Below are 13,575 nucleotides of genomic sequence, written 5' to 3' on the forward strand. Positions count from 1 at the left end.
ATAGCAAGGTGAGCTAGCCCGCTAACGAGCTAGGTAGCTAACTCTATGAAGTCTCAGTGAGCTAGCCCGCTAACGAACTAATAGCTAACCTCGCGGCAGTAAGCGAGAGAAGGTATAATACAGTGTAGCTGTGATTTTTAGGTTGACCAGGTGAACTGGTGGTGCCATGCAGGACAGCAGCATGCACGGTGTTCAAATGATAACTGAGTGAGCTAGTGGAACTATTGTATTTCAATACCGCATTAAACAGAGAACATTTGACTTCTTTGCCTGAATTAACAATGTTGAAGTGGTCCCACACTGCACTTCTCTCGCTTAATTTTGTTTTCAACCGGTCTCTCGCGCTAGCGCCCTCTAGCGATTAATCGTGATTAATACATTTTGATCGAGCAACCTCTTAATCGACAATTAATCTAAAGTCGATTAATCATTTGCATCCCTATTGTGAAAGGTCAGGCTGGGGCAGTGGCAAGGCATGGTGGTCCAAGAAGACAAACAGGCACAGCTAAATCCTATGGGAAGGATGTATATGTCTTTTTATTTTGTCTATTAATTTGTTGGCAATTCAGATACATACAATACAATGACACATACAGTACAATCTGGTTTACTGCATCGTGTGTTGATGTGATGTGACTCCTGTAGGCAATCTATAGTTATTAAATATGCCTATAAGCACAGAGTGGATGGACTTTGACTTGCTTCTTGTGGGCGCACTGTGTGTGCCTGGGAGTTGAATGGTCCAGGGGTCCATGATTTTATAATACATCCAGTGCAGCGGTCATATTATGCACCGCTGTGCAGTAAATCTAGTTGAAAATGCATCAGTGAGTCTTGGCAATATTGTCATTTTTGTAAGTCTCATATTGATAAAAATCCCTTTTACTCAGCAGAGTTGAACGATTACCTTTTCTTTAAATCGTGGCCTTTCAGCGAAGAGATTACTCTAGTAGGCCTGCCACTCTACACGTTTAATGAGACAGCTGTTCTGTGCTGGTGAAATCTCTGACGGTTCCTGTTCAAACACATTAACCTCACAACATTATTAAATATATACAAGAGCAATCCGAGATTTCTGACCTCCAGCAAGGGTCCGTTAATTGCAGTACTGCATTATAAAGATATTTAACAAACACCAACCTGTAGCAAGCTCAGCTCTTTAATCGATTCCACGTGTTTTCTCTCTTAATGTGGCAACTTTAAATTCTTGAATGGTAAAATAAATTATTTAAACACCCACTATACTGTTGCTAACTACGGGGCTGCGGCAACATCAAGCTCATTCATCAGTCTGGTGCAGAAAAAACGAAAGTAGCTGATACAAATATTACCACGGGGCAACTTTCTCCCGTTGAGGATAACTTATTTTTATTTACATCCGACAGCATGTCACGTTATGTGGAAATCCTTCACTCTCACACACACCAATCTCGGCTCATATAGATGGTCATGTGACTACAATCGAAGCCATTTCAGCCATTTTGGATACTGGATGGCACCTATTCACTGGAGGACAAGTAAATAAACGTCAGATTTAAAAACGATATCGTTATCCACGGTTGTCATCATCTGTGGCACCGCGATCGAAACAATGGTTCAATCTTGTTCAGCGTACGGATGTAAAAATAGATACCACAAAGACAAAAATATCTCTTTCCACAAGTAAGTCCAACTCCATGGTCACTTGCTGATGGCTGGCTAATATCTCGCTCCTGCTAACACAGTTGCTGTGATCTTTCCACAGCGTCCTCGCAATATTGCAAACCATGTGGTCAGCTTAACTTCTGAGTCTGTGCCCCGCATGTGACACCCAGTTGTTGTGAATAATTGTCTTGCGGTTTTCGCTGCCCCCGAAATGTTTTGATTTTGGTTTAGTGATCATGCACAACCGAAATGTATCTTTCGTCTAGGTTTTAGGCTATGGTAGGTAAAGCATTTTGACATTTAAGTCGAGACTTCGGAAATCGGTCGTTGGTTATGTTCATGAGTTTGACGATGACTAGTAACCGTAGTTACTACTAGTCACGCACGGTGATTCCTTTCCAAAAAAGAATCACGGATATAACTTGATGGCCGGTAAACATCAACTTCAAAATGTCAGTTAAACTGTTACTACTATAATGACTCTGAGATCATATCTGGATGGGTCATATAACAAAGTATGTTTTTTCTGTCAGACTTTCAGTTCTGTATTTTCTTTCTAAAACCTTAGATTCCCACTTGCAAGGCCAGATGTGTGTGGAAAATGGGTAGCAGCGATGAGGAGACACAATTTCAAACCCACCAAATACAGCAACATCTGCTCCCAACACTTCGCCAAAGACTGCTTCAAACGGGAGTGCAACAACCGTGTGTTGAAAGAGAATGCCGTACCTTCCCTCTTCAGCTTCAGTAAACTACAGGTTAAGGTAATATCCACGAGTGGATCACTGGGACTCACTATTTACACTGAAACTCAACACCCTACACCCAACCCAATTAGTTGGTGCTACCTCCAATGTCCTGAACTTGTAGAGTCTGCCTCTGGAATGCATCTGGCCCTGATCTGACCCAAAGCCACTAGGTCAGGGCCAAATCTGTTCCGAGGCCAGGTGAGGTCAGGATTGGAGCAACAATGGAAGGGCTATGGACAGCGGGACCCAAAGAGCAATTCTGAGACAGACCTGCTACCCTGTTGGATGGACCTCCAACTAGCTGCTGCTGCTCACAGTCTGTCTTCCTTCCTCAGGGGGAGTCCTTGCAGCAGATGTACCCTGCACAGGTGGACTTTTCCCTGTCCCTTCCCTTGCCCGAGGCAGAGGCGGTGCAGCCTTTCACCACCCAGCCACCTCCCTGTGACCCTGGAGCCACGGCCGGACCCCCAGGACGGGCCGCAGCGTCGGTGGAGAGCAGTCAGGAGGAGGACGAGGCAGGCGAAGGACTGGAGGCTCTGCAGCAGAGCGTGTCGGTCTCCTGCGACCACAACTACACGGTGGAGGACTCGCTGCAGCAGAAGCGGCGCATCGAGCAGCTAGAGGAGCAGGTGGAGCGCCTGCGCAAGAAGCTGAAGACGGTGCAGCAGCGGAGCAGGCGGCAGGAGCGGCAGCTACAGAGGCTCAAGGCCGTCGGCGACCTCCAGAAGCAGGTCAAGGACCTGGCCCTGGGGGGCGAGAGCTACGTAATCCTGCCCAAGGAACTCTACGACGTGCTGAAGGGAATCGAGTCTGCTGATGGCCTATGAGGTGGAGAAAAACCACCTGACTAAAAAAAACATGCACACACACATACACACACACGTCTGGCCTGCACACACTCTGAAAGAGAAAGACTGCAGCGTTGTTTGCACAACTATCGTGTTGAGAGAGAAAGACGACAGTTAGGTTGTCAGGGTGTTGTTTTTCAATTTTTTTGTGGTTTAGTTTTATCCGCTCTCTTTGGTCGCTCACAAAATACCCAACTAAAAGACCCTGGAGTGAAATGAAGGTAAGAGGCCAAACTGCAACGGCGTCTGTTGAAGATGCCACCAGTTCAAGTTCTGTCAGGTTCAGCCGCTCCCCCCATAACGAGTCCAGGGTCATTTAGCTAAATCAAGATTTCCCCCTTCTCTCCTTCACATCCGCAAAATGCAAAACATTGAATTGAGAATTGAGATGTGTTTGGATCAACACCACCCCTTATATGGACCTACATGTATATTACAGTATGCGTGTCCCACTAGTGCAGCTCAGTGAAGGAAAAGACTCCCTTTACAAGAGACATCTTTAGCTGAAACCAGCTCATTAAGGGAGGGCAATTGCCATTGTTTGACACAGGAGTTAACATTTCCGGACCAACAAAGGAGCAAAAGCTTGGGACATCACACCATGGCAGAGATGCGCAACGTCTAATAACTTTTGCTGCAACAGACATTTACTACATGTTAACGACATGTCGACCTTCAAAGTTACGTGATGGGTGGTCTTCATTTGTTGTTGAAATGACGGTGAGCTGGGTTGACCAGTTTGCAGGACTCTGGTTCAACATGATTCCCTAGCTGAGGTTCTATGTCGTGCTTGTCCAGTTGGTATTTACTGGCATTTTGCTGTAAGCTGTACTATCGACTAGTGAAAATCTGAACTGACCTCTCTACTTGAAAAAGAAACACTTTACGTTGAATATTATTTTTAGAAAATGTCTACTGCCGTCAGCCTTCCTGTTCACTTATGTACGTCATGTCATCGTTTTTTGCTGTTTAAAAAAGTAAAACGCCAAGACATTTGATGATGGCAATATGACATGCTGCTGTTAACCATGCTGGCTACTGCGGACAGTAAGAAATCTAGTTTTAATTGTGTATGAGGAGAAAAGATATTATTTTTCCTTTTGGATTGAAACTTTTTTAAGAGGAAGGTGACTTGACGTTGCCTGACGTACCACTGCTCGTTTTCTTCTCTAGTAGGCTAATACCTTTCTGACCCTTTTGGGAAACTTGAAGGCTGTCCTTTGACCGTCTAACATCCTTAGCTGTCATGAGGTGTCAAACCTTTTCACGACGGCTAACGATGCTCTCACTGACACATTGTATGGTTCCAGTGATGGAAGCAGTAATGCTGCCCGATCAGTGGCACTAAACAAAGATTTACCAAAAAGCCATTTGACCTGGATGTCGTGTGGCATATGTCATATGGTTGTTAAAAAGTAATAACGTATTTCACATGACACTTTATGAAGAGAAATCATGTTATGAATATGATGCTGGTATTTTTGATGATACTGACACTGTAGGAGTGCCAGAATAGTTACGATATGAAATGGAAAATTGGATATATATTGCATTTGTTTCTTATTTCGGTAAGTCACTAATATGTGAAGAAGTCTGTGATATAATATAATTATTATTATTATTATTATACATGCTATTATGCACAGTCATCAGGTTACTGAAATGTGACCAGTTTAGTACACAACATAACGTTTATAACTGGAAAACTTGATTGGAGATAGAGCTATTGGAGTGTGACTCGTTTTGTAAACTGCTTTGTTCTCTGTGACATCTGTTTTTACATTATTATTTATTTTTCCCCTCCATGATTTTTCCTTTTCACCTCAGCTGACAAACGAAAGCCATATTTACAAAAAAAAAAAGCACTTGAACATGGACCTTTTGGCAAAAAAGTTTTTTTTTTTTTTTCCCTTCGTGAGAACATAGTTGCCTTACACTCTGCCCGTGCAATCATTGAAGCATATGGACTGTTCTCTTCTCCTTTTTCTCCTTAAATCATCACACTCTTCAATCTGCTCTACCCTTCAGCTGAATGTGAGACACCCAACAGGTGTTAGGTAGTATATGAATGGTTTTTGTAACCACTACTTTTTCTCAAAGCCATCCATTTTGTGGAGAGTCGCCGTGAACAGATATGTCTTGACAGACTATTAGTACATGACTTGAGACTTGGACACTCATCCAATTCAGAAGACATATCAGAGGTTGTTGTCAAGGTTGCCGCTGAATAAAAAGAGAAAGGTATACATACTGTAAATCATGGACTTCAACCTCATTCTAATCTGAGGGCAAAGGGAAAGAAGCCTTGTTACTACAAATGTCATCTTCTCATGTTTCTAGGCTTTGATACTTCCATATGTCATTTACAGTAATAGTGTCCTTACTACTTTCATTTGAGTGTTGTATGCTTGAATGCAGAATGGTTGATGTTCACAATAAACACATGCATATAAAACATATTATTATCTCCGTCTACTCCACAGGATGCTAGACTTTTTGCCACAACTTTTCTTTGCTGTTGTCACAACCAGGCAACACCACAAGATGGCGCCATGGTCAGTCATATGGAGTTTGACCAGCCGTCAGAACCTGATGCGTAATCTAATTCATAAACAGTTGTAACTTTATTGTATAGGGTGTGTGGTTAGCTGCTTGCTTCCCTTCTACACTTGATGTTGATGTTTTTTGTTTAGTTTTTCATTCCTTTGGTCGAGAGACATCAGGCTTTTTATCGTATACTCTCTAAATCCTACTTCTCACATCTGATTGGAGCCATACTCTGAGCCTCGGAAGTGTTCCCATTGGCTGATGTAATGTGATTTGCTCGGTTCCCCGGACAGTCGCAGATAGATGGTAAGCGGGAGTCGAGACTGTTACAGTTCTGTATGGGACAAGAACTCGTGGACAACATTGTGTACTAAGGTAAGGGTTTTTTAATCTTATGAATCGGTTTCACTTGCCATTTCCATGAATTATGTTAACGAATAAAAAGAGCGCGCATACTGCTTATCAAAACATTAGTTTTAAATGGGGCATTGTTGAGCAGTTGTAGTTCACCGAACAACTTTCTCTTTCCACGTGAATGCTACTTTCTGATGTCGCCATCCTCTGATCCAAATATGACCATTAAGAGCAGAAACATTGTATACATTTAGTGTATATGGTTAAGGCTAAATATAAGGAGCATAGTGAGGTAGGTTACTGTAGAAAAGACTGTTTGGTTCTGTTTTAACAACTACGCAATCGCGTTCCTGATCTGTCCTGTACACATAACTCGGTAGAACTACCTCTACGCGTACATTCGGTGAAATAGTGTCATGCACGCTACCGTAACTGCGGCCATATGAACCCTTTTTGGCATAGTCAACATTTCAGCCTGTTCTTCTCCGTCTCTGGGTCCCTGCCCACAGTTCGTCTCCATACAGTGGATGCTTTTTCTCTACTCTTGGATTATGCTGCTTTCCGAGCCTTGACCTCAGCGTGGAACATAACGTTGGTGCGTCATTTGACAGGGTGTTCCGAGCAAATGGATTCAGGTTGCCATATGTTTTAGTTGTAGCTCATAACAAAGGTTGTTTTGTTGTTAGTTTGCGCACGAGTCTGTTACGTGAAGTTGAACTGAGGTTAGTGGGGAATGTGATCACACTGCTGAGTTAACCTCTGATCCTTTGCCCCCTTCCACCTCCATTTGGAGTGGAGAGCAACAGAAATGTCCTGTGCAGTGACAATTACAGCAACCCAAGTAGTTGCATGGAATTTCAAGGGGGGGGGGGGGGGTGAAACTCATGGGAAATTGTTTTCCTTGAGAAATTAGGGCATCAGAGAAATAGCAGCTTCGAATGAGTATATGCCGAACATGGCCCTATCATTGCAAGTCAAGGTGGCGCAACCTTTTTTAAGGCCCTCATCTCTACTTGAGAATCACTTGTATGGGTGAATCAAATGTTGCATTTACTTCTGGGCCCGAACTGTCTTGGTTCTCCGTCAATGAAATTCAGTCTGTGTAACTCCTAAAAAAAAACACAAGCAGCAGTTTCCTCTGTGAACATTTCCTATCCTGTTAGCCTACTGGTTCTTCTCCCCTTTGAGAGGGGTCTCTTTCCCATGACCAGGCACAAGAGCTATGGGAGCTGATGCGGAATAGAGCCACTGCTCTGCTCTACTCTGCTCCGAGTCGTGGCCTAAGCTGCTTCCTCTCCGTGTCTCAGCTCTCTGTCACATTTAATTGAACTTGAAGGCCCCATTATGCAACCGGCTGAATGTGCCCACAGGCGATTGTTACACAGCGTTGTGTCAGGCAACCAAGCCGTGTTTCTTTCTTTTTTCATCCGCTGTAACCTAGTGTTGAGTCCAGCTTGGACACATGCTGTTTCTCTGTTGAAGTCTTGTCGGTCAAAAGTAGAAGATGTACTCCCCCCCCCCCCCCCCCATGCGGAGTGTCTTTGCTTGAAGGGGAGGTGTTATGTTATGCATGCAGTCTCAAAAGGTTTGGTTTGATCATTATCACAGTCCAACTCAAAGACTGGGATGGAAATGGGCGACAAAGAAAAGGGATTTGGTTATAACAGCAAAAGTTAAATCCAACACGATAACAAAAGATCAATATAACCCCCCTCCCAAAAAAAACACCACCCACCACAGCTGTCATCTGGTCTGCCAGCGAAAGAGAGACTGAGAGCGAGAGTTTTGAAGGGCAGAGTGCAATGGGCCCAGGTGTCAATCATACGCATCATGGACTATCAAAGCAGACAACAGCAACAGCACCTCGCTGAATGTTTAGTGACAGTAGTGACAGTTTTGATCAGCTCTGAAAATGAACAAACTATACACTTTTACCAGTCATTTATGTGTGCCAAATAAAGCGCGCGCGCTCTCTCTCTTTCTCTCTCTCTCTCTTTCTCTCTCTTTCTCTCAGCCACTCCCTTTCATTCTCTCATCCATTGATTGTGTGAAAGCCTCTGTTTGGTCGGCTTCTAACGAGCATCGCTGGCCTGAATCGTGACGTGAATGACGTACATGAGCTCCCACCTCCACTCTCTCCCTCGGCTGCCCCGGCCCATTTCCATATGAAGCCAGAGTATTTGTGTGGGCTTGAATGGCTGGAACAAAGCTCTCTCGCTTCCCTCCAACGGCCACTCTTCTCTTCGGGACAGCGAGGCTCTGTGCCTCCTCGAGGGGCCAGTCCTGCTTGGGTTGATTAGCTGATTCCATAACTTCCCGTGCATCTCAAACAAAACTGTAAACGCCCAGCATTCAACCTCCCTCACTGTACCATCTTTAAACAGACCTTCTCTCAACAATGGGCTGGCCTTGTAATTGAGGGGCAGTCAGGGCGTTGAACGCCCCACGTGTAGTGTAGAGACGGCAGAAACGCTTTGGTTATTTTTAGGGGGTTTCACTCTATACAAAGAGCTTTTCAACACAACCTGCACGTTTCTCAATGCCCTTTCAGTTTCCGCCTGTTCTCAGGAAGAGATGTCTGATTTAGCATGGTTCTGTTGCAACATTGGTGAAAGAAGTGGGGGTAGCATTGGTTCTTTGTTTTATTTTTTTTGCTGTGATTTGTGCTTTAAGCGATCTTATTGCTGATCAATGATGGGTCCATTCTGGATGTCACTCCTAATCAATGGTGCCTCAGTTTTGTACATCAGGTCCGATGAACAGAGCAGACTCCATTCAGAAATGTAGTAGAAACATGACCGACCGCTTTTCTAAAGGGATGGACTCAGGCTATAGGAATGTGCAGCAGCAGGTCTTGGCTTATTTGCAAATCGAGAAGTTAAATATTGACAGGTTTGTTCCAAGGATTAACCGTTTGAAGCAAAAGCAGCAAGCAAAGCGCCCAAGCTTGACTGAAGACTGACTCTCATGTCCTTGCCACAGAAGAAGAACAGAAACACTTTCACTCCATTAACAACCCAATCAAAGTAACCTCCATTTTCTGAGGGGTAATATCAGACACTGTATTTACAGTGGACCAGTTCATGTGGTGTTTTTAGCTGTGTACATAACATAGCTGCTCTGGCTATTTCTCACCGAGCTTGCTGAAAGCTTTCTGAACTGCAGAAACACACACACACACACGTACACACACACACACACACACACACACACACACACACACACACACACACACACACACACACACACAGCCTGTCAGCTGAGCGCCTGACTTCACCCAAATTGCCAGCCCCCTTTCCCCCGAAACCCCTACCCCACTGGGACAGACAAACACACACACACCCTCAGCTGTAAACATGCTTTAGAGATGCGTTTTGCATATCCCAATAAACCAGAGTGCTGTAATCCCCTAACAGGAGGGGCAGGCTGGCGCTTTTGTTTTGCAGAGCTGCGGGCTGTGGAGGGAGCGTGGCACGAGTTTTGACTCAGGGCTTTTTTTTGTAATGAGTGTGTGTGTGTCTGTGTGTGTGTGTGTGTGTGTGTGTGTGTGTGTGTGTGTGTGTGTGTGTGTGTGTGTGTGTGTGTGTGTGTGTGTGACTGCGCGCCCATCTCCACATCCACAACAGTATGACAATGCAGGTTTTTTTCCCATCATCATCAACCACCTTCAATAACCTCTCCCCCCCCACCTACTCTGGACGCCAGTTCCCAGGGGCCAAACTGTCCGACTGAGGGATGGATGGGGCCTGACAGTGTCATCTGGATAAGCAGGACTTGACCACTGCACTCTCACAGAGCAAGGGTCCCTCTCTGACCGCACTCTGTACTGTCCGCCTCATGTAAGAGTGTGATCCCAGCCCGAATGTGCCGTGTCATCTTCCCTCAGGCAACACAGACAGACTTGATGCCTTGAGTGTCAGTGTTCTGTAGTCCCCGCAGGAGCTTTGTTTCCAGAGGGGGTCAGAAGGTTCGGGTTGCCCCCTGGTCTAACACGATGAGGCTCTTGTTCGGCAGGTCCTTAAACTGGCGTGACCCGTCTCAGGTTTCTGCCCCTGTGCCCCTGTGCTCGATCCCACAGGAGCTGAGTCAGTGGTGAACTGATTCAGACAGGAGGATGTTGAAAGGGAATCACAAGGGAATCAGACCAAATGACTCATAACTGAACTGATTCAGACAGGATGATGTTGAAAGGGAATCACAAGGGAATCAGACGGAATGACTCATATCTGAACTGATTCAAACAGGAGGAAATTGAAAGGGAATCACAGAGGATCAGACCGAATGACTCATAACTGAACTGATTCAAACTGAGTGACTCAAGACAAGAGTGGATGGATTAAAACACAGAGAATCAGTTGGCAACAAATCCAGTGATTTGGTATGGCTGTGGGACTGCATTCCCACTCACTACTAAGAGAAAGAGAGATACTCCGCCCGCACTGATTAGTGTGGCTTGTGCTAGTGCACTCTGCACTAGATTGCCAAGGACGGATTGTGTGATCTGAACTTGATGATGCTGTATAAATTGGTCGGCTAGTAAGAATGGTGTGCGTATACCAGACTGGATTAGATTGCCCACCAATCTACTTGAAATGTAACAGGCCTGTTTCCTCCAGCTTCTAACGGTGCTGTAATTTGCATGGTATCAGGGGCCCATCCAAGCACATCCATGAGTTTGTGACACAGAGCATCCACATACAGCCTCATGCGTGTGTGTGTGTGTGTGTGTGTGTGTGTGTGTGTGTGTGTGTGTGCTCACGTCACTGACCTCAGAGCACTGCCCTGTGGTAATGAGATATTTTAGGATACATTCTTCCTCCCTCGTTTCCTTCCTCTCACCCTCTTTTTTGCCCTTCTCTCTCTCCCTCTCCCTCTCTCTCGCTCTCTCTCTCTCTGTTTTTCTTCACTGTCCCTTTAGATGTAATGACATCATGATGTCTTATATCATCTTTATTGCCCAATGAAAGTAATTACTTCCTGAGTAGACATTTGCCAACATGTACGAGCACTGAGTGTGTTTGTTGTGATGCCTGGCGTCTGGAAGCCGTTTATCACCATTAGTCCCGAAACATTGTTTTCCGGCATCGCCGGAGGCCTCATCAGCACAGGAAAGAGACTCTGCCATCGTTTTGTCTCGTTCGTACATAAACCACCTGCTCAGGGCCGTAACTGAGCTCTCCGTGGTGGCGTGTGTGTGTGTGTGTGTGCGTGTGCGTGAGGACGACCCCAGGCCAGAGCTGTGCTTAAGTGTTCCTGTTATCCGGCCTCGGCGGCCTGCATTGGAAAGCTGTTGTGATCCCCAGTGGCGTAAAGACCCAGGCAGCGAGGCCGTCTCGCTCCAACAGCCGGTCATGAGTCTTGCCGCTGACGCATTCGCAGGCGTTGTGACCCCACTCTTTCGTTCATGTGGTCTAATGACTCGGGCTGTGCCGTGGCCAAGGCGTACAGAACTAATGCAAATGCTTGTACTGGGCATGGTGTGGGCATGATTGTGTCATCAGGTTCCTGACATAGGCTGTCATTGCATAATATTAAAATATTTCACAAATGTATTACCACGTGAGTAAGGATTGGTCATGGATCATGATAGAAAAAGTACATTGTGTATTAATTTAAGAGTGACTAACCTTAAATTGTTAGATGCTTTGAAGGATAAGAGCAGCTAAAGAAATCCCTTACCCTCATAATGGGTTATTTTGTATCAAAAGTCAACAAAGCCTCTCATCTTCATGACCCATTTAGCAGAAATAAACCTGGGATTGGTCCAGAGTGTTCTTGTCCCAGGTGTGGACTGGTGCTCCAAAAAGTTCCCCGACTAGTTTTGACTTTGTCACGTGAGTCAGGTTGTAAACGGGAGTGTTTATAGCCCCTTGTTGAGGGTGTGTCTGAGTGTGTGTGTGTGTGCTTTACTTTTTGGTTAACCTCTAGTACATGCAGGGGCTGTTCAAAGCACATTCCATAAGAACACGTCACTGGTAGTGGCGGTGGGGTGTGTGTGTGTTTGTGTGTGTGCGTGTGCGTGTGCGTGTGCGTGTGTGTGCTCACTTTGTTCCCACCTCGGCAGCCGGCTGGTGTCGCAGCACAAAGGCTTGCCCCAGACCACCCGAGCTGGTGACTGCCCCAGGCCCCCAGCTCAGGAATTTTTATAGCGTTTCTTCCCAGCCACTAGAATTCATGCGCTGACCTTTCTAATAGTGAGCCGAGCAGTAGGCAGACGTCTCGTGCAGTAGAGGCCTCTTCGAAATTAACTGCCTGGAAGTTAATAAAGGCCTAAACAAGCAGGGTGGGGCATCCCAGGTCTGCGTCTATCAAGTCACCATGACTACGAATCACCCAGCCAATGTTCCATACCCTTTAATCTTAATGTTCCACCTTTTAATATAACCCAGGAGAAATACTTACCCAAATGGTCATGGACAGGGGTTAATGTCTAATGATCAGGATGACATTTCCTCAGTCTAACAAGCCATTGGATCCTGGCCCATCTATCCTGTAGTAGTCCTGAATGGTGTACTGCAGCAGTGTGAGGTTGCTGGAATATTGCATCCAGCAGATTGTAAGTAAGTAAGTAAGTAAGACTTTATTTATGAAGCAATAGTATCAATAGTTGCAATTTAAAGTGCTTTACATAAAACCAAATAAAAGCAAGCAGCGGGAGCAGTAAAATAATGGTCATCATCGTATCAGAACCTGATGTTCCGATAGGCTTCTTGAAATATTAAAATCATAATAAAAGTAATAAAACCCTTCTGCCTGGTATTTAGCTCAGTCGAAACCATAGTGCTGCTTCATAGATTTCGTCCTACCCTGTTTAACATTGTCCCTAGCTATGTTTCAGATTTAGATTGCAGAATAATTAGCATTGACATTAATCAGTCATTATTGGCTCCCTGATTAGGGCAGGGCTCCCGTGGCTGTGGGCTCCCGTGGCTGTGGGAGTAGTGCAGTCTGTGTGAACTCGTCTGAACCGCGCCGACCCGGCCTTAATTAAACTGATTACTCTGGTCCACTGGACTCAGCTGAGAGCAAGAAAACACAATGATTACTCAACAAATATTATTATTTTGAAAAATGAGTCTGCAGGCTTATTGCATGTTGCACAACAATGCTGAATATTTCTCTTTATTTACGTTCTACTGAATCTGTTTGTGTTGCCAGTTACTGAGCACTAAATGGGTTTGTGTTTGTGTGTTTTGTGCGCAAACATGTCTAACATTAACTCAGTCCATTTTAATGTTTACCCTCTCTTGTAATGAAACTAGCCATGCTGAATGTGGTTGTTTTGGTCAAGAGCTGCAGAGGGCATTTTGTTCTGTTTATTATCCTGTACTAATAACAGGAGGAGGGCCATGCCTGTTCTTTATCATTACACAGGGAGTGGATTAAAGCAAACATGGCTTTCCTGTTAAATCACAGGACAAAACATTCATTGA

The 13,575-nt window shown here is 45.0% G+C and overlaps 1 protein-coding gene across 1 annotated transcript; it reads left to right on the forward strand.

The window, feature by feature from the left end:
* Positions 1–1,562: 1,562 nt before the first annotated feature.
* On the forward strand, positions 1,563–3,220 carry thap1 (THAP domain containing, apoptosis associated protein 1; the record flags this gene model as incomplete). Its single annotated transcript, XM_080842009.1, has 3 exons — positions 1,563–1,662; positions 2,213–2,408; positions 2,729–3,220. Exons 1-3 carry the CDS (start codon positions 1,592–1,594, stop codon positions 3,218–3,220), a joined length of 759 nt encoding a protein of 252 aa, XP_080698135.1. The 5' UTR covers positions 1,563–1,591.
* Between the last annotated feature and the right edge of the window lie 10,355 nt (positions 3,221–13,575).

This window comes from Sprattus sprattus (assembly GCF_963457725.1).
Source record: "Sprattus sprattus genome assembly, chromosome: 7".
NCBI classification, from domain to species: Eukaryota; Metazoa; Chordata; class Actinopteri; order Clupeiformes; family Clupeidae; genus Sprattus; species Sprattus sprattus.